Consider the following 21,810-nt stretch of genomic DNA (forward strand, 5'->3'; position numbering starts at 1 on the left):
CTTGAAAGAATGCATAAAGATCTTGATCAGCTCGCATCTCCGGCAGACCCACCACCCTTAAATTATTTCTCCGCTGACGGTTTTCATGATCATCAAGCCGGCTAGTCAGGGTGGCCACCTGAGCCTGGAGGTCTGATATGCTGTTGCGCTCCCGGATGGCCGCGTCCTCCCCATCCGAAACCCGCTGCTCCACCGCCGCCAGCCGGGTACTATGGGCATCAAAGCGCTCATTAAAGCCCTCCACAGCCGATTGTAACTTATGCAGGCGATCCTCCAGGGTAGCCGTTACCATCCGCGATATCTCCTGAGCCCACTCTCCCCACTGAGCCGGATCCGCAAGGGGGGGGGTCGGAGACGCCGCCATCTTAGCCCCAGGCAAAGCCAACTTATGTTTCGGGGTCCGCACGGTTTTAACCGGCATGCCAGGCACCCGCTACCTCGCAGGGCTCTGTACTGCTCCCCCGACCCAAATGGAGGGTCTGTCGCAGGCAGGAGCCCCCCAGCCGCAAAATTAAGATCGTTTAGCAGAGTTTAGGGGACTCGAGTTCGGGGAGCTCAGGGAAGCACGTCTTATCCAGGCAAACTCATCACGTGACCCCCGTTATTTGCGGTTTTAATAACAAAAACTCTATCTTTTACAAAAAAACACGAATAACATATACATTAGTTATTTGTAGTTTTTCCATATTCGCAGCTATAGCTGGAACGTATCCACCGCGAATACGGAGGGAGAAGTGAATAGTTCAAACCGAACAGTAAAGAATAAAGATAAAAACATATTACAATCGGGTAAATAAATCTTTTCCTCACAAAATAATCTTTCTAGCCCATTATGAATTAATAAGATATTATGTGTACTTGAAAAATGAATGAAAGAAATTGGGGGCGGGATTGGGGCGAGGCTAGGGTGGGATTGGGGTGGGGCTAGGGTGGGATTGGGGGCGGGACTGACAATAAATGTCCCATTTTGATGAAAAAAATAAATGGTCACATTAAGGATGCATAAAAGAAACCTTCATCCTTGCCTTGTGCAGTTCCTACATTAGGGTTACCATTTTTAAGAAGACCAAAAAAAAGGACAATGACCCTGCCCCCACTCCTAGCCCCACCCACACACCCCACACCAGATCCCAAAGCTAAAGTCTTTCAATCAATAAATTCATTTGTTTACCTTTATTGTCTGAGATTTATTTGTTCATCATGTTGGTTTAAGTTTCTCTTTTTCTATCTTCTACAAATTTTTCTTCAAGTGGTTGCTGTCCATTGGTTCCTCCCATCATGGTCCAACATTTTTCCCTCTCTTCCCTTCCTTTCACTGTACAGCATCCTCACTATCTTCTACCCCTGGATCCATCTCCCTCTTTCCCCCTCCCCACTCCAGCACAGCATTTCTTCCTCTCCCCTCTTCTCCACCCCCATGTGCAACGTTTTCCTCTCTTTCACTGTCCACCAGCTCTCTCCCTCTCAGCCACGTCCAACATTTCTCCCTCTCTCATCCACCGGCCCCTGTGCTGTATCATGGATTTATGCTTATTTGAACCAAGTTTTTTCTGTACAAGTTTTGTTTGATCAATCTGTATTTGAAATTTCATAAATAAATAGAAAAAAGTAAAAAAAAAAAACCCCACAAAACTTTAAAATCGTGGCAGCAGGGGCGAGGCTAGGTGTGGCAAGGCCTCCCCCCAAATGGTCTGCATAAGACCATGGCCCCTTGCCTGTTCTGTTACTTAGGAGATACAGCTATCTCCTTGAACTGTATTCTTCGCACTTTGGAACCGCTGCCCTACAGGCTGTGGAGAAACAACGGCTGACTCCTGGCGGATAACGTTTGCGTCAAGTCGATAGGCCGCCGCGGTTAGACTGTGTGCGCATGCGCCGAAGCCACTGTTGGTTGGCAGGTTAACTTGCTTCCCAGTAGCGGTAGCTGGATGGGGCTGGAGACCGGTTGTTGAGGGGTCGGTATTATCCAATCAGTGGTGTCACTGCGAGGGCCCAGTTCTAGATCGCCTTTCGCTACCATCCCAGCGAAGCACAACCGGTGGGTCAACTGTTCTGGAGAGAATAACCGGTCCCGGGGAAGCGGCGGAGGAAGCAGGCGAGAGCCACCCGGAGCCGCCATCCAGGATCTTCCCTCACCTCCACCTATCGCCGGCCGGCAGGGAGCTGAGGATGAGCGTCCGGACCTCCGAGCGGCCCCCGGATCCCGCCCGGCAGCTCTGACCTGGCCGAGGCCGATGTCGCTCCGGCCCGGCAGCCTCCCGGGGGCGATGCTGCCGGGCGCCCTAAGGCAGCTCCTGAACGCGGCGCTGCCCTCCTGGCCCGCTCGGTCGACGCTGAGCCGCTGGGGGCAGAGAACCGAGCCGTCGGCGGACGGCCTGTGCGAGGCGGGCGGCTACACGGATCACCGGGGACTGCTGGAGCTGGAGCTGCCGTGCGAGCTGACGGAGGGGGCGGCGGCGGCGGCGGGTGGCCAGTGGCGCTGCTGCTGGTGTCGGAGCTTCGTGCTGGTCTGCGTCTTGAGCGCCGTCTGCTTCGCCTCGCTGGCCCTGGTTCGCCAGTACCTGAAGGACCTGCTGCTCTGGGTGGAAAGCCTGGACAGCCTGGTGGGCCTGCTGCTCTTCATCGTGGGCTTCATCGTGGTCTCCTTCCCCTGCGGCTGGGGCTACATCGTGCTGAACGTGGCCGCCGGCTACCTGTACGGCTTCGTGCTGGGCATCGGGCTGGTGCTGGTCGGTGTGCTCATCGGCACCTTCGTCGCTCACGTTGCCTGCAGGAGGCTGCTGGCCCGCTGGGTGCTGGCCAAGATCGAGAGCAGCCAGAAGCTGGGCGCCTTCATCCGGGTGGTGGAGGGGGCGAGCGGGCTCAAGGTGGTGGCGCTTGCCCGGCTCACCCCCATCCCTTTCGGCCTTCAAAACGCCGTGTTCTCGGTGAGTGCTTTCTAGCCGGAGTCTAGGGTTCTGCCCGATTCCCTGCACACGCCCCCTCCCACTATATAATTTTAGAGGAATGAGCTATACTCGATAGTGTGCAGTTGTTAATCTGCCAAAATCTACAGTCAAATCAAGTACAGGGGTAGGGAAGATTCCATTTATCAGGCTAACAACTGTTGAAAAACTGCAAACTTGCCAGTTGCTAAAGCCCTGTGTTGACATGTTTAACACAGAAACATGCTTGTGCTAATTTGATTTAGCAGCTTTGTGAAGTTTTAAGTCAAGCATCGATTAAGAGCCTGGGAGCAGGAGATAACTAAAGGAAGACTGTTCTTTAGGTTTTGGAGAGCTTTGTTATTTTCATTGGATTGAGTCCCTTTCTCCCACCTCCACCCCCAGTTTTGTTTAGACCTTTAATAAGGAGGAGTACATAAAAGCATTCACAATAAAAATTATCACCATAAGTAATGCATTAATATTCAATAAAACACACCGGGGAGGGGTGCTTGGGTCGCCATCCAGAACTGCAGCATCCCTTTACTTTTGCTGGTGGGGTTGCTGAAGCCCTGCCAGACAAATAAATACTTTCTGATATCCACAATCAGATCTTTATCAATTTGCTGCGACTGAGTCGGAGGTCTGTAGACTACACCCACGTAGATAGTTCCATCTTCTCTTTTCAGAGTGATCCATATCGCTTCTTCCTCTCCCCAAGTCCCTTGCATTTCAGTCACTTGGATATGGATCTTTACATAGAGAGCTACTCCTCCCATCTTTTTGACCATCTCTTCCTTTCTAAAAAGATTATATCCCGATATGTTTGCTTCCCATCCATGGGATTCACTGTACCATGTCTCTGTGATAGCAACAATATCCACGTCTCCCTCTAACATCAGGGCTTGCAGATCATGAACTTTATTGCTTAGACTACGAGCATTTGTCATCGCTTTCCAGCTATTTTTCAGCAGTAATTTTTTTTTTTTTTTGTATAGTTTTTGTTTCATTTCACTTCCCGTTGCAACGCTAAGAAGTGAATTGCTAATATTGTTTGTGTTGCAATCGTTTTACTACCATCACATCTTGTCTTTTGCTGGGGATGGTCTCCATAATTGTCCTTCATACATACACCACCCCCACTTTCTAATTTAAATGTCTAGAAACATATTGTCTAAATTTCTCCGCAAGGATTCTATTTCCTGCTTTAGTAATGTGTAGCCTATCACATCAGTACAATATAGCTTCTTGTCCTTCCATATATTTCCCCATCCTCCTATGTACCTAAAGCCTTCTTGAGCCACCTATTGAAGTCCTCTATGTTTTTAACTCTTTGCTCTCCCTTTCCATATGCTGGCAGTACTTCGGAAAAAGCTAGTCTTTACAAAAGGTTTCAACCCTTCTCCAAGCCTCCTGAAAGGTTTTCTGAGCTGCAAGTGTGGAGTTGTTGGCTAGGTCATTTGTTCCCAGATGGATAACAACATCAGCTTTAGACTTATTGGTTTCTTCTTTAATTATAGACAGTATTTGTTGAGTACTTCTAGTAGCTGAGGATCCTGGGAGACACTTCACTATTTTAGGCTCCTTGTCTTGTGTTTCAATGTTAATGCCTCTGATGGTAGAATCTCCTAAAAGCAATAATTTATTGGCTTGAGGTTTCTTACTCTTCCTTTTTCGAGTGCTTTTCTTCGTAAGTTACCTTCGATTTCAGTTCTTTCTTGAGCACTGCATTGCTCTAATGGAGCAAAGGAATTCTGTAGGTGCAATTGTGAGGGTGTAGGTTTCTGTGTCACGTGTCGCAGTCTGCCTGACCCTACTGTGATCCATTTATTCCTTGATTGCATTACTCTTTGAGGCAGTGGTGGCAAATTGGTATGATTCAGTGGAGTGATGGAAGCTGCTTTGCTTGCATTCAATTCCTGATTTCTGAGCTCCTCCTTAATACTAGAAAGCTGAAGACAGATGGGGCAAGCCCTAAGTGTTCAGATGGTGTGCCTTGGAACTAAAGCGCCACATTAATTGCACTGAATAAAGGTCATCTTGATTGGATGGTATAGGAAATGACATATATAGACAAGAAAAATACTTATCAGAGATAATCCAGGGGTGGGTGGAACAATTTGTCCTTATTTCAGCAGGGAACCAAGCAAATGAAAATTAGGTATTTAAGTAGTGTAAGCACAGGGGTGGGTGGGCCTAGACAACCAAAGATCTGTGAGCTGTGTTAGTAATGAAACATCTTTCTATACACTGTAATAGAGCCTGCCTATAGTCAAGATGTGTGGGGAGGAGGCTAGCAGATGTAAATATTCCAGGTTCCTGCCCAATAAACCAGCTGCTACCTATCCGAGCTTTGGCAATGTAAAATAAACCTTAGCTTATCTAGAACCCAAGTTCTATAATGCTGCTAAGCAGCATTATGGGTATACGCCTTCCACTTATGGGGAATTTAGGAAACGCCTAAAAACATATCTGTTCCTGAAGTATCTAGACAGCTGACCCGTTCAATTCTTTCTCTTCAATAACGGTTCCCTTGAACTGTTAACCACTATCTTTCACCTCTGTTAAGTTCATTCAATTTGTACAATCTTTTAATCTTTGTAAACCGCATAGAACTTCAGGTGACAGGTCAAATGCTCGTAAGACAACAGTGCGTGGAACTGAACTTCACAGTCCTGCGGTATATAAAAACTGTTATTATTTATTTATTTATTATTTAGGAAAGTTTCAAAAAATTAGCAGTTCAAGAAAGACTCTTGTACCAGGGTTAGCCAGGAAAGGAAGGAAAAGCTTTTTTTTTTTTTTTTTTTTTAGGAATAAAGAGGTCTAGGTTAGAATGCAGAACAGTATACCACAATTAGATATATAGAGAGTACACCAGACAGATTACAGTATCAAAAGAGCACTCAACAGACTTGTGGTTCAGGTCTTCCAATGCCAGTAGACTGAACAAATATAATCATACAGTCCGTTCTCATTATTCAAGCATTTATGATATTCGATTTTGTGTATTCGCAGTTGCATCCATTGTGACCAATATTCCCCATTCACACAACTGTGTTTGCATATTTGCGGACCTGCTCTTAAAAAAAACATTTCTTTGCTTTCATTTTGTGGTCTGGCTTTTGCTTCCAGATATGGCCCTCAAGCATCAAGAGAGTGAATTACAGGTACTCCAAGTGCTGTTCTTGAAGGAACCTACCCTGTTTACCCAGCAGGAACCATTGTTTACTTTCTGCGGTTTTGATATGTGTAGTGCTGAAACTTAACCTCAGCATTTTGTTATTCATGAACATTTTTGGGAACCATACTACTGTGAATAATAAGAACGGACTGTAAATACAATTGGTGAATAAACTTAGAGTTGGCAAATGGAATGCTAGTAATAGGACTAAAATGATGTGGAGGGGCATTTTCGATATGATATCCAAATCCGAATTTGGACGTTTTTGTGGAAGATGCAGAAAAATCCAATAGCGAACATGATCATTTTCAAAACAGCAAAATGCCATTTTCAGAATGTTTGACCTCAGTGCACCTATCTTTTTGAACCATTTAAAAGAAAAATGCACAAAACATTGGTATGTAGGAGGGGCCAGTATTTTTAGTAGACTGCTCACACAGGCAACCCAGAAGAGCAGTGGGACACTTCAAGGAGCACTGCAACGGCCTTCACATAAAAAGGCCCAGGTACACATCTTACCGTAATCCCCTTACATTTTATGACGAACCCTCCAAACATAGTAACATATGGCAGATAGTAACGGCAGATAAAGGCCCGAATGGTCCATCCAGTCTGCCCAACCTGATTCAATTTAAATTTTTTCTTGTTAGCTATTTCTGGGCAAGAATCCAAAGCTGTACCTGGTACTGTGCTTGGGTTCCAACTGCCGAAATCTCAGTTAAAACCTACTCCAGCCCATCTACACCCTCTCAGCCATTGGAGCCCTCTCCAGCTCATCCTCCCCAAAACGGCCATATACAGACACAGACGGTGCAAGACTGCCTAGTACTGGCCTTAGTTCAATATTTAATATTATTTTCTGATTCTAGATCCTCTTGTGTTCATCCCATGCTTCTTTGAACTCCCATCACCGTTTTCCTCTCCACCATCTCCCTCGGGAGCATATTCCAGGCATCAACCACCCTCTCCGTAAAGTAGAATTTCCTAACATTGCTAAAATTATGTCTTTTGGTTTTACTATTTTCCTTTCTCTGGAAAAATTTTGTTCTACATTAATGCCCTTCAAGTATTTGAACATCTGAATCATATCTCCCCTGTCCCTCCTTTCCTCTAGGGTATACATATTCAGGGCTTCCAGTCTCTCCTCATACGTCTTCTGGCGCAAGCCTCCTATCATTTTCATCGCCCTCCTCTGCCCCACTTCAAGTCTTCTTACGTCCATCGTCAGATACAGTCTCCAAAACTGAACACAATACTCCAAGTGGGGCCTCACCAATGACCTGTACAGGGGCATCAATACCTTCTACTGGCTACGCCTCTCTTTATACAGCCCAGCATCCTTCTGGCAGCAGCCACCGCCTTGTCACACTGTTTTTTCACCTTTAGATCTTCGTACACTATCACCCCAAGGCCCCTCTCCCCATTTATGCATATCAGCTTCTCACCTTCCAGCATATACGGTTCCTTCCGATTATTAATCCCCAAATGCATTACTCTGCATTTCTTTGCATTGAATTTTAGTTGCCAGGCATTAGACCATTCCTCTAACTTTTGCAGATCCTTTTTCATATTTTCCACTCCCTCTTCGGTGTCTACTCTGTTACAAATCTTGGTAACATCTGCAAAAAGGGCACACTTGCCCTTCTAACCCTTCAGCAGTGTCATTCAAAAACATATTGAACAGATCAGCCCCAGCACCGAACCCTGAGGGACTCCACTACTCACCTTTCCTTCCTCCGAGCGACTGCCATTAACCACCACCCTCTGGCGTCTGCCCATCAACCAGTTTCTAAACCAGTTCACCACTTTGGGTGCTAACTTCAGCCCTTCAGTATGAGGAACTGTATCAAAGGCTTTGCTGAAATCTAAGTAAATTACATCTAGCATATGTCCTCGATCCAACTTTCCGGTCACCCAATCCAAAAATTCAATCAGGTTCGTTTGGCACGATTTACCTTTTGTAAAGCCATGCTGCCTAGGGATCTTGTAACCCATTAGATTCAAGGAAGTACACTATCCTTTCATTCAGCAACACCTCCATTATTTTTCCAACAACCAAAGTGAGGCTCACCGGCCTGTAGTTTCCCGCTTCATCCCTGTGACCACTTTTATGAATAGGGACCACATCTGCTCTCCTCCAGTCCCCGGGAACCACTCCCATCTCCAGAGATTTGTTGAACAAGTTTTTAATAGGACCCGCCAGAACCTCTCTGAGCTCCCTCAGTATCCTGGGATGGATCCCGTCTGGTGCTATCGCTTTGTCCACCTTCAGTTTTTCAAGTTGCTCATAAACACTCTCCTCTGTGAACGGCACAGAATCTACTCCATTTTCTCGTGTAACTTTGCCAGACAATCTCGGTCCTTCTCCAGGATTTTCTTCTATGAACACATTTGCTTTTTCCTCATCACTCTCTCCACATATCGGTTCCTAGCATCTTTTAGTTTAGCAATTCCATTTTTCATCTTCCTTCTTTCACTAATATATCTGAAAAATTTTTTGTCTCCCTTTTTTTACATTTCTAGCCATTTGTTCTTCCGCCTGCGCTTTCGCCAGACGTATCTCTTTCTTGGCTTCTTTCAGTTTCACCCTGTAGTCCTTTCTGCACTCTTCTATTTTTTTTTTTTTTTTTTTTATATTTCACGAACGCCAACTCTTTCGCCTTTATTTTCTCCGCCACTGGTTTGGAGAACCATATCGGTTTCCTTTTCTCTTGTTTTTATTTATATTCTTCACATAAAGGTCCGTAGCCATTTTTTATCGCTCCTTTCAACTTAGACCACTGTCTTTTCACTTCCCTTATGTCCTCACATCCTAACAGCTCTTTCTTCAGGTACTCTCCCATTTCATTAAAGTCTGTACATTTGAAATCTAGGACTTTAAGTATCATGCGGCCGCTCTCCACTTTAGTCATTATATCAAACCAAACCGTTTGATCGCTACTTCCAAAGTGAGCACCCACTCAAACATTAAAGATACTCTCTCCTTTTGTGAGGACCAGATCGAATATCGCTTTTTCCTCGTGGATTCTGTCACCATTTGTCTAAGCAGAGCCTCTTGAAAGGCATCCACAATCTCCCTACTTCTTTCTGATTCCACAGACGGAACATTCCAGTCCGCATCCAGCAGGTTGAAATCTCCCAACAGCAGTACTTTCTCTTTCCTTCCAAACTTTTGGATATTCACAATCAGATCCTTATCAATTTGTTGCGATTGAGTCGGAGGTCTGTAGACTACACCCACGTAGATAGAAATTCCATCTTCTCTTTTCAGAGTGATCCATATCGCTTCTTCCTCTCCTCAGATCCCTTGCATTTCGGTTGCTTGGATATCGATCTTTACATAGAGAGCTATTCCTACACCTTTTTGACCATCTCTGTCCTTCCTAAAAAGATTATATCCCGGTATGTTTACATCCCATTCATGGGATTCACTGAGCCACTTCTCTGTGATAGCGACAATATCCATATCTGCCTCTAACATCAGGGCTTGCAGATCATGAACTTTGTTGCTTAGACTGTGAGCATTTGTGGTCATCGCTTTCCAACTATTTTTCAGCGGTAATCTCCTTTTTCGTATAGATGTTTGTTTCGTTTCACTTTCCATTGCAATGCTAAGAAATGAGTTGCTGATGTTGTTTACATTGCAATCTTTACTACCATCATATCTTGTCTTTTGCCAGGGGTGTTCTCTATAATTGCCCTTCATACATATACCACCCCCACATTCTAGTTTAAATGACTAGAAACATATTGTCTAGAATTCTCTGCACGGTTTCTTTTTCCTGCTGTAGTAATATGTAGCCCATTAGTGCAATATAGCTAGCTTCTTGTCCTTCCTCCTATGTACCTAAAGCCTTCTTGATGGCAGCAGGCTTTGAGCCATCTATTAAAGTCCTCTGTGTTTTTTACTCTTTGCTCTCCCTTTCCATATGCAGGCAGTATATCGGAAAAAGCTAAAGTCTTTACAAAAGGTTTCAAGTCCTCACCAAGCTACCAAAAAGCTTTCTGTGTTGCAAGTGTGGAGTTGTTGGCCAGGTCATTTGTTCCCAGATGGATAACAACATCAGTTTTAAAAACCTTAGTTTCTTCCTTAATTATAGTCAGTATTTGCCTGGAACTCCTGGTAGCTGAGGATCCTGGAAGACATCTCACTATTTTGGCCTCCTCACCTTGTGTTCCAAGGTTAATGCCTCTGATGATGGAATCCCTCCAACAGTAATAGTTTTCTGTTTTTGGCTTTTTTATTTGTGCTTAGGGTGTGCTTGTTCTCTTGAGTTACCTTCATTGGTTCCAGTCCCACTTCCCTTCTCAGTGCACTAGTGGAGCGAAGGAATTCTGTAGAGGTAATATTTGTGAAGGTGGATGTTTCTGTGTTACATGTCGCAGTCTTCCTGAGCCTATTGTGACTCATTTATTCCTGGGCTGTTTTATTCTTTGAGGTAGAGGTGGTAAGTTGGTATGATTTTTTGGAGTGATAGAAGCTGCTTTAATTGTATTCAATTCCTGTTTAAGTTTGCAGAGCTCGTCCTTAATACTAGCAAGTTGAAGACAGGTGGGGCAAGCCTTAAGCCTCCAAATAGTGTGTCTTGGAATTAAAGCACCACAGTGATTGCATAGAATAAAGGTCATCTTGATTGGTTGTGAAGTGACTTGATTTGAATAGTCCTGATTATTTGGGTCTCTATATATGAGCAGTGATCCCTAGGGTGGGATTATAAGTCTTACCCTTATTCCTATGAAGAGGAAATAAGATTTAACAGAGGACAGAGAAGGGTTTATTTTTATCTGGTTTTTTTTTAAGTAAGAAACCTACTGGAACCAACTGTAAAACACACCAATAGCCTTTCAATTGAACTTTTAATTTTGTTATTTCTAATAAATCACATGCAGCCCCCCTTTCCCCCTCCCCTGCATCATCTGGCATCTCTCCTTCCCAGACCTGACTTCCCTCCTTTGTGCTGCACTGTACTGGCAGCCTTTACCTTTGCAAATCAGTCTTCGGCCCTGCAGTCAGCGGTAGCCCTATTGAAAGATGGCCTGCACCTGGCCTTCCCTCTGATCCATTCCATCCCCTTCTGAAATAACTTCCTGATTTAAGAAGGGAATGGGCCTGGTCAGAAGGAAGGCCCGGAGCAGGCCACAGGCAGCCTTTCATTAGGGCTGTTGCTGGTTGCAGCCTGGACTGATTTGCAAGGTAAAAGGTGGGAGGAAGGGCAGGGGAGTTGGGAGTTTTGGGACTGGTGGCTGGATCCGGGTCTAGGAAGGAAAGTTACTGTACAGGGGGGGGATGGAGGAGGAAGAGACAGGAGAAAGGAAGATATTGGGACTCCTCATCCGGGCTCAGGCCTCCTCCAAAGCTGCGGTATGTATTCAATGGCTGTTGAGGTAGCTGAAGCCACAACAGCCAAAGAATTCTGCTCGAGTCCCCTTCCTCCTCATACTGCTCAGGAGCGGAGATGTCGGCTGCATGCTTCCAGCCACTAACACTTGTATCCCCCAAAGCATGCTCAGTTTGTCCATGAACTGAGCATGCTTGGGGAGTGTTGGCGTTAGCGGCTGGTGGCACCCTGCACTTCCTCGCTTTTGAGGCAGCACAAGGGAGAAGGGGAGAGATTTGGAAATGATTTCTTTGGCGGGGCTTCGGCATCCTCACTAGCGAAGGTATGATACCTAATGTGTGAGGAGGGAGAGGAAATGCGTGTTCTCTTCTGTGCCCCTCCCCCCATAGACTGCTGATTATGCCCTGCTTTAATCACACAATTAGGGATTTAAATCAAAATGCAGCCCTAATTTAAATGATTTAAAATGTGAACTCTAGTAGGATAATTACAATGTAAGATTTTGTTTTTACAAATCTAAAATTAATGGCAATATTTGCCTGAAAATGCTTTTGTAACTTCTGAAAAGAGCAGACTGTCTCCAGTTTATTTTTTGACTGGATAAGCAGTTGCCACGTATGCTTTTGGTAAAGTGTTTGAAGAATCTTAATAAAGCAGATTATCTGCAGGGACTCACAGCTGTAGTAAATTTAATATGAATGTAGAGGCGAAAGTCATCACATTGCTGCCTCTAACTTGCTGATGTAACAGGAACTGCTTCAGGGTCCCATGTAGAACAGCATTTTTGGTTACAGCAAATTTCATGCTAAAAATGCTTTTATTTGGGATTCTTTAACATTCCAGTGGTATTCTTCTATCCCAAGAAGAATTCTGGAGGAGTGTCTGCAGGGTTTTTGTTTATCTTCCCCCCCCCCCCCAAATCCCAAGAAACCCAGATTTGTTTCAAGCCCTTCTTTTGTTCTTTAGGCTGGTATGAGATGAGCTTCTGGGATTTCCCTGTTAGTAACGATAGTAGATAGGATTGAGGTTGATCTAAATCAGTGCTTCCCAACTTCTTCAAGCCATGTACCGCCTCGATCAAAAAAGTTTCAACCGAGTACCCCTGAGCTACGAGCAGCAGAGATTTTGAAATGGTCATTTTATCGTTTAAACAGTAACTAACTAGGCAGCATACATAACAAGTCACTAGAGAATGACACGGGGCCAAATTTTTCCCCGTCCTGTCCCTGCAAATTCTTTTCATGTCCCTGCCCCATTCCTGAAAGCTCCATTCTCATCTGTACAAGCCTCAAGCACATTAAAATCATAAGTATTCGAGGTTTCTGCCGTTAAGGCAGAGCTTACAGTAATAATAATAATAATTTTATTTTTTCTACCGCCACAATCTTACGACTTCTAGGCGGTTTACATATAAGAGAGCTGGACAATCAGCGAATTACAGAATACAAATAGCGAAAATGTCACTGAACAGTCAGCGAATTACAGAATACAATTAGTAAAAATACACATATTTCTCAAAGTTATCAGCATGGTGTTAATAGTTTTTAAATGGTATCTGATTAGGAGATAAATCTATCGAACAGTGCTGTCTTAATTTCTTTCCGAAATACGCCGTAGGTCAACCTGGCTCTGTTAATGTAATTGCCTAGCCAGGTCTGCTGTTTACTAGCTTGAAACTTAAAAGTTCTGTCCAGAAAGGACCTGTATTTGCAATCAGTGATCCTTGGATAGGCAAAAAGATTACAATTTCTGGTTGTCCTAGTGGGGATGTGTTGCTCGAAATGTGGTAAGAGATAGGTAGAGGCCATTCCCCACAACAGTTTAAAGCAAATGCAAGAGAACTTGAACATTATTCATGCCTCTCTTTAGTCCGAATATTAAGCGGACGGCCGTGTTCTGCACTTTTCTTAATTTTCTCAGTTTTTTTAGGTATACCCAAGAAAATGATGTTGCAGTACTCCGATATGGATAGAACCAATGACTGAACCAGTAGTCTAAAAGATAGAGGGTCGAAATATTTTTTAATGGTCTTTAATTTCCATAGTGCAAAAAAGCACTTCTTTGCCACCAAGTTCGTGTGTTCGGTCATGGTCAAGTGGGTTTCTAATGTGACTCCTAATATTTTTATGGTTTTTGATATTGGGTAATCGTGACAATTTAGGTGTAATGGTGTTATACTAATTTTATCCTTTGGGCTTGCCAAGAAAATTTGTACTTTGTACTTTGTGTACTCTGAAATAATAAACTAGAAATTCTAGACAGAAAGCAGATAAGACACACACACACACACACACCAAAAGTTTATTTAAAGCACTTTGAGTGCTGTTTACATTTTAAGTGTGAAATGTGCAGAACAAAAGAACTATGCTATATTAAGTCAGGATATGACAGATTTATGGTAATCAGATTGTTGCCTCTGTCTAACTCTGTGTTTCTCAACCTGCAGTACGCGTACCCCAAGGGGATCTCTCCCTGCATACCCTCCCCCCCCCACTGAAGCCACTGCTGATTCCTCCTTCCCCACTCCAAAGCCGAACCTGCCACCTGCCACACTCCAGCTGGCCCGGTACCTTCTGTCTGATGTCAGAATTGATGTCTGGGGGAGGGGGCTTGTGGTCTGGCTGCGTGCAGTCATTGCACGCATCTGATGGGTGGGTGGCAATGGTGCATGTCGGGTGGCAGGGTTGGCTTTAGGGTGGGGCAGGGAGGAATCGGCGGCACTGGCTTCAGCGGGGGTGCGCAGGGAGAGAGGAACAAAAAGTTGGGGTGATTGGAGTGTGTTGGGTGGCAGGGTCGGCTTTGGGGGTGGGGTGGGGAGGCAGGGAGAAATCTGCAGCAGTGGTTTCAGCGTAGGGGCGGGCAGGCAGGAAGAAAAAGTTGGGGGGGAATGAAAGGTGGCAGGGTCAGCTTCAGGGTGGGGAGGCAGGGAGAAATCTGTGGCGGTGGCTTCAAGGGGGGTGGGGGTGGCAGGCAGGGAGAGAGAGAGGAAGAAAAAGTCAGACTCATAGAGGGACAGAGCGAGATATTGGTTGGGGAATGGAATGAGGTCTGGAGGAGAAGAAGCATGCAGGAGGCAAAAATAAATAAATAAATATTGGATGCACGGTTAGAAGGCAGTGTGACCAGAGTCTCATGAAATCACCAGACAACAAAGGTAGTAAAAATGATTTTAGTTTCAATTTAGTGATCAAAATATGTCAGTTTTGAGAATTTATGTCTGCTGTCTATATTTTGCATTATATTTGTCTTATTTTTCTATAGTTACTGAGGTGACATTGCATATCTTAAAGACATCTGCCTTAATCTCTTTGAAAAAAATGAATATAAATAATTAACATTTTATCTGCGTACAGTGTGCTTTGTTTTTTTAATTTTGTGGTTACCATTATGTATTGTTAATAAGATTATATTGTGTGTGTATATGAAAAATGGATGGAAGAAATTGCATTACAATTAGTACTATTATTATAGGGGTGGGATCAGGGTAGAGCGCGGGCGGTGGTACTCGGTTGGTATTTGTTAGGCTTAGAGGGTACTTGGCTTGAAAAGGTTGAGAAATACTGGTCTAACTGACACCACCAGTGTTAGAGCAGTGCTTTTCTGAAACAGCACAATACCTAATCTCCCAAACAGGCCTCAGGGCTCAGAATTAATGCTCGAAGAGGCTGACGCAGAAAGTTGCTGCAAGCAAAAGTGTGCGGTTAACTGTGAAGTATACAGTCATGTTACTGAGTGCACAATGCACAAAGGGGTTCAGCACAGAAACTAACTTGCACATGGTTGTACAATATATTAAATTGAATGGTAATGATATCAGTAAGCATTCCTCTAAGCACAAACGTAAATAGGGTGGGATGGGGTGGAGTAGAGAATGACACAGAATCTCGGAGAGAACGTGAACTCGCATGCCTTGAGCATGCGCAGATGCTCAAGGCCCAGCACAGAAGAGGAGGCCGATCTTAGGGCACCGGCACCAACGCACAGGACATGCCGGTACTGGTGCCGAGGCCAAGCTGAAAGTAAGAAGCGGGTTCGGATGGGTCTGGGGGACTTCATGTCACGGTGGGGGGGGGGGGGGTGCCAGATCGCAGGGGGGAGGGTGCCGGATCACCGGGGGGGGGGGTGCCTTTGGGGGGAGCAATGCCAGTTCTCATGGTGGGGGGATAGAGCAGCGCCGCTGTCCTTGGGGGGTGGGAACATATCAAAGCGAGTTTCCATTATTTCCTATGGGGAAACTCGCTTTGATATACGAGTATTTTGGTTTACGAGCATGCTTCTGGAACGAATTATGCTCGTAAACCAAGGTACCACTATACTCTTTTAAATAGTGCTCAGACCCACAGCTTTCAGTGTGTAAGTGTATAAAACAAAATACCGGCTGCCATCAGACCATCATAACACCTTTTTATGTCTTATACCACCATACATTGTAACAAAATAATCTATTGTGACTAATATCTTTAAAGACTTATCTTTTCTGGTGGCAAGTCACACAGGATGGTCACGTGACAGGCAGCACAGCATTATAAAGTGTTCATGCTTTCTTTAAAACAGCTCCTGGAAGCCCAGAAACACAAGTCCTCCCTTCGACTTGAGTTTCGCAATATACGTGCTTCCTCAGGAAGGGATTATCTAATGATTCAAAACAAAAACATTCAGTATATAGTGCTCCATAATTTCATTCTTTTAAACACTTTACTTCAACTTAATTTAAATAAACTATCATCTTACCAACTTTTTATCAAACCAGCAGTCAAATTACTTTAATCAGCTACCAAGGCAGGAACAAACCATACTGCTCATATATAGCAGGCATTTGGCTCGATTTACTGACAAAGCAACTCTGCCTCCCTTAATTTAAATGGAGAGGGTTACATCACTTCCGTTGTTACCTTTTCACCCTAATTACCATATTATACTGACACTTCTAACAAGAACACGAAACTGCTTTTTTCAAATTTGAAACCAATCGATTTCTTTATTAAGCCCCTCAGGACTTAATGTATGCCAGTTATAAATAAATCGATGTTCCTTCTCTGTAAGTATTTGTGAAACATCCCCTTTATAAGAGGGCAAATGTACCAACACAGTGTACCGTAATTCCTCATTTAAATGACCTACCTTCCTCCAATGGGAAACCAGAGGGGCCGAAAAGCGGCTATATCTAATATTACTTAAATGTTCCGCTATCCTAATTTTTATGGGGCGCTTAGTATGGCCAATATAAAATTTATCACAAGGGCATTTTATATAATATACCACTGCCGCTGAGGAACAATCAGTGTTTGTAAGTAATTTAAACTTTTTTCCTCTAGTGAATGGAATATCCAATTCATGAGTTTGTAAAAATATATTGACATATAAATTTTTATCAACACAACTAATATACTACCGTACTTTATCCTAAAGCAAAGAAAAAAATAGAAATTTTTTTTTCTACCTTTGTGTGGTTTCTGCTTCCCTCATCTTCTCATTCAGTTCCTTCCATCCATTGTCTGTCTTCTCTCTGCATCTTCCATTTGCTCTGTTACTGTGCCTTTCCACTCCCCCCCTCAATTGTTTCCCTCCGCTTCCCCCATAGTCTGGCATCTCTGTCTTCTTCCCTTCCAGGGTCTTCTCCCCACTCTGTCTTCCACATTTCCCTTCAGCATCTATTCCTCTCCACTCCCCCTTCAGCGTCTGTTCCTTTCCACCACCACCCTTCTCTCTCGCCACCTCACCGCTCTTCAGCACCTCTCGTGCGGTCCGAGCATCTTCCTCCCTCCCTCCCCCTTACCTTTGCGGCGTGTTTTAAGTTTATAGCCCAACTTGCTAAAGCTGCCGGAGTGTGCCTGCAGTTGCAAGCATCTGTGGGTGGAAGCTTCTCTTCTGACGCAACTTCTGCAAAGGTAAGGGGGAGGGAGGGAGATAGATTCGGTATGTAGGAAAGAGGGAGGGGCTACGCACAATCGGTTACTGCGTGTGTTCCCTCCCTTAACTGCGGGGACAAGGCCATTCACCGCTCCATGGGGTGGTGGATGGCCTTGTCCCCGTACCCGCAGTGAGCACTCTTCCCCCCCCAACCATTTCGACGGGTTACCCACGGCTAGCCACAGGTAATAGCCACTGTGTCATTCTCTAGTGTGGAGTTTACCATGCACCCAGTATGAGAAATTCACTACCAGGTTTGACATAGCATAGAACAGTGGTTCCCAACCCTGTCCTGGAGGAACACCAGGCCAATTGGGTTTTCAGGCTAGCCCTAATGAATATGCATGAAGCAAATTTGCATGCCTATCACTTCCATCATATGCAAATATCTCTCATGCATATTCATTAGGGCTAGCCTGAAAACCCGATTGGCCTGGTGTTCCTCCAGGACAGGGTTGGGAATCACTGGCATAGAAGGATTTAATAGCATAGCATAGCATAGCATTGAGGATTTAATTCCAGTTTTCAGAATTTACTGTTAGTATTTTCTTTTCTTTTTTTTCTGTGCCCAAAGCAAGTACCTGTAACTTTAAAAGACAGAACAGGAGGTAAGAACTCTGTGCATGTATCCAAAGAACCAGCCCTCATCTGCACATGAACTGGCATGTTCTATACATAAATATAAGTCTTGGAGGACATTTTTGCAAAGCTAATATTTATGCATAGACTAACATGCCCAGATGTGTGCTGGCATTTTTATCTTCTTTGGATATGCAAACAATGAAAGCACACTTGGCACTTAACCTTTTTTGTGTGTGTGCTTTGCAGGCTTTCTGTAATTAGCAAGCAAGTTCTATATGCTTTAAATCGGGGGTGTACAACTTTTTGGCTTCCCTGTGCAGCAATGGGAAAAAAATCTTTTCTGGGGCCGCACAAACACTACCGGTAATACTAACCGATGAACTAATAAAAGGTTAAGCAGGTTCCAAATCTGCAATCACTAATAGATCTAATAATAAACCTTCATTAAAGGGACACTGTGGAGAAGAACCCAAAAAAGCAGTAATACTTACTCTCCATGTGCACCGCTGACAGTGGGAGCAGCCACAGGCTTCCGTATCCCCATTCTGATGAGCAGGGATGCGTGCTCCTGGTTCTCCTATTCACTTCTGTTACAGCTACGGTGAGCCTCTTCAGAGGTGAGTCTCGTCAGAGTGGGGATGCTGAATCAGCTGTCAGCAGCGCACGTGGAGGATTGTTTAATCAGGGTAAATATTACTGCTTTTTTGGGCCTCCCACTTTGAACTTAGACTCCCTCAAAATGAATATCTCCCCTGCTGTAGCTAGTAGGGATCCCCAAGCCTCACCAATTGACGGCCACCTCCTTCCCCTCCAACTTCCCAAGTTCTGCAGCTGGCAGCAATATTGCAGAGCTGCTGCCTTCCCTCCTCCCTTCCCCACCTTGGCTTTCATGCATGCATGAAAGCTGTGGCAACTTGAGGATATTGCCATTGGCTGCAAAGCTTGGAGAGTTTGAGTTGCCAGACTGGAGGAAGATGTCTTCAGTTGGCAGGGCTTGGGAATCCCCACTAACTCAAGTATTTATAAATTGCACTCAGGCGGGGAGAAACTTTGGTGCCCATTAACTAATTTTAGGCTCCAGTCCCTACCCCAAATCAGCTGAATACAAAAATAATTGTGATGCACATATCCCAAAGCTAACATATTCCAGTTAATAAATTAAAAAAAAAAAAAAAATTTCTACCTTATTATCTGGATGTTTTGTTTTTCCATCATCTTGGTCCCAGTTTCACTTTCTGCTTTTTCCTCTATCTTCAACTAATTCTCTTTCCAGTGTCTGCTGTCCATTTTTTTTCTCCTCTTCTGTCGTTTCATTTCCTTCTTATGCCTATCTCCAACGTATTGATTTCTCCCTTTCAGCTTTCTTAACTTTTTCTTTTCTGCCTCTGTCTAGTCAAATCTTGCCTTCTTTCTCACCCTTCTTCTTTTTAAATGTTAAGCTACCTCTCAATTTTCCATCTTCTCTCAGTCCCTAGCTCTCCCATTTCCCATCTCACTCCTTTCCCAGCCTCCTATTCCTTTCTATCTACTCTCCATTACCACATTTCTACCACTGTACTCACTGCTCTCTCACTCGTCATCTCCCTTTTGACCTCATCCACATGGCTCACCACTGTCAGAATCCCCCTCCCTCTCTCCACTGGTCAGGCTATAACTCCATGTCCCTGTCTCCACTGGTCAGGCTATAATTCCCTGTCCCTTTCTTTCCATCCCTAGCATCATGTTATCCCAGTTCTCTTCCCTCCTGTCCTTCCATGGTTCCATCTATCTGTATGGTCCAACATTTTGCTCCCTCTCTTTTTTATTTTTCTTCTTCTCTCCCCCCTTGATGCTGAACAATGAAATGGAGAAAAAAAAGAGAGATGCTGCTTCTCCTTGCCTTCTATCCTCTGCCTTCCATCCACAGGCCTAACATTTCTCCCTCCCTCCCATCCCTAGATCCAACTTCTCTCCCTTTCTCTTCCCAACTGCCCTCCATCCCATCTCTCCCCCTATCTGCCTGCCTCCCTTCCCCAGGTCCACCATTTCTTCCTTTCTCTTGCCAACAGTTCTCCCTTCAAGTATCTCTTTCCCTCTTCCTCCACACCACCCGAGGTCCAACTTCTCTCCCTTCAGATCATTGCCCACCATCTCTCACTCTATCCTCTGTTTCTGGCCCCATAAGCTCTTCCCCAGGCCCAATCTGGCACTTCTTTTAATACCCTCTCCCCCCAAAAAAACCTCCCAACATCCAGGAGGCTTCATCGGCCCAGCATGTTCTCCCCCTTCTATTTGCGCCAATGCATCTCTACCTCACTCCTCTCCCACTCCTCAACCTGGCAGCTAGGCTTCAATGCTAAGAAATGTAAGGTCATGCACCTCGGAAGCGGAAATCCATGCAGGACGTACTTCTTGAACGGAGAAACTTTAACTAGGACTTCAGCAGAACGAGATTTAGGAGTAATCATCAGTGCAGACATGAAAACTGCCAATCAAGTGGAGAAGGCTTCATCTAAGGCAAGGCAGATATTGGGTTGTATCAATAGAAGTTTCGTCAGCCGAAAGCCTGAAGTCATAATGCCGTTGTACAGGGCCATGGTGAGACCTCATCTGGAGTACTGTGTGCATTTCTGGAGGCCACATTACAGTAAAGATGTGTGCAGAATTGAATCGGTTCAGCAGACGGCCACTAGGATGATCTCGGGCCTCAAGGGTCTCTCGTACAAAGAGAGACTGAATAAATTGCAGCTCTACACTCTCGAGGAACGTAGGGAGAGGTGAGACATGATCGAAACATTTAAGTACCTCACGGGACGTGTCGAAGTGGAAGATGATATTTTCTTTCTCAAGGGACCCTCGGCCACAAGAGGGCACCCGCTCAAACTCAGGGGCGGAAAATTTCATGGCAACACCAGAAAGTATTTCTTCACAGAGAGAGTGGTTGATCATTGGAACAAGCTTCCAGTGCAGGTGATCGAGGCAGACAGCGTGCCAGACTTTAAGAATAAATGGGATACCCATGTGGGATCCCTACGAGGGTCAAGATAAGGAAATTGGGTCATTAGGGCATAGACAGGGGTTGGGTAAGCAGAGTGGGCAGACTTGATGGGCTGTAGCCCTTTTCTGCCGTCATCTTCTATGTTTCTAATAATTCTCTCTCTGCCTCTGTCCCTCCTCTCTCTGCCCAACAGTTCTCCTCTTTCTTTATCTCCCCAATTGCACCATCTCTTTCCCTCTCTCAGACACCCAATTCTCCCTTTCTATTATCTCCCTCACCTCTGCATCTCTTTCCCTCACTCTCTCCATTCTTCCATCTTATGGCTCATGCTCCTCTCTATCTTTCCCTTCATTCTGTGTCCTAAGTTCATGCCCCTCCCTCCTTCCTTCCATCATTTTTCCTAAGTTTGTGCTCCCTCCCTCTCAAGTCTTCTCAAGTCTCACGTCCTTCTCCCTTCTGGGCCTTTACCTTTTTCCTGCTCCCTCCTCCGTCTTGCAGCGTTCACACAAAGCTGCGGGCAGCGGCTTCCACGCGCCTCCCACAGCTGATCTGGAAGCGTTCCTTCAACATGCCCATCTCCCTTTCTTTCTTCTGGGCCGCGGGTGTTTACCTTTTTCCTGCTCCCTCCTCCGTCTTGCAGCGTTTATTCAAAGCCGCAGACAGCGGCTCCTACGTGCCTCCTGTGGCTGGTCTGGAAACGTTCCCTCTGACGTCACAACATCAGAGGGAACGCTTCCAGGTCAGCTACAGGAGGCACGTAGGAGCCACTGCCCACGGCTTTGAGTGAACGCTGCAAGACGGAAGAGAGAGCCGGCAAGACATTAAACAGCTGGGGTTGGCAGAAGGAAAACACCGCATTGTCCTCCAGTGCGAGTGGGGCCACACAAAATTCTT

General features: G+C 45.0%; 2 protein-coding genes across 5 annotated transcripts in view; one reads left to right on the top strand and one right to left on the bottom strand.

The window, feature by feature from the left end:
- Positions 1–1,374, bottom strand: part of NECAB1 (N-terminal EF-hand calcium binding protein 1) — a 319,716-nt gene extending 318,342 nt beyond the window's left edge. For 3 of the 4 annotated variants that reach the window (XR_004538301.1, XR_004538300.1, XR_004538299.1), the window contains exon 1: positions 1,172–1,374. The gene's annotated coding sequence lies outside the window, so the exon portion shown is untranslated. The remainder of the gene's footprint in view (positions 1–1,171) is intronic. The other variant, XR_004538303.1, reaches the window with a different exon arrangement.
- A 280-nt stretch (positions 1,375–1,654) lies between these two features.
- The window catches only part of TMEM64 (transmembrane protein 64), a 56,544-nt gene continuing 36,388 nt past the window's right edge, over positions 1,655–21,810 (top strand). The window contains exon 1 of the mRNA XM_033933238.1: positions 1,655–2,927. Coding sequence (XP_033789129.1) covers positions 2,235–2,927 — 693 coding nt within the window. The 5' untranslated portion in view covers positions 1,655–2,234. The remainder of the gene's footprint in view (positions 2,928–21,810) is intronic.

Source organism: Geotrypetes seraphini, chromosome 2, assembly GCF_902459505.1.
Source record: "Geotrypetes seraphini chromosome 2, aGeoSer1.1, whole genome shotgun sequence".
In the NCBI taxonomy this organism is placed as follows: Eukaryota; Metazoa; Chordata; class Amphibia; order Gymnophiona; family Dermophiidae; genus Geotrypetes; species Geotrypetes seraphini.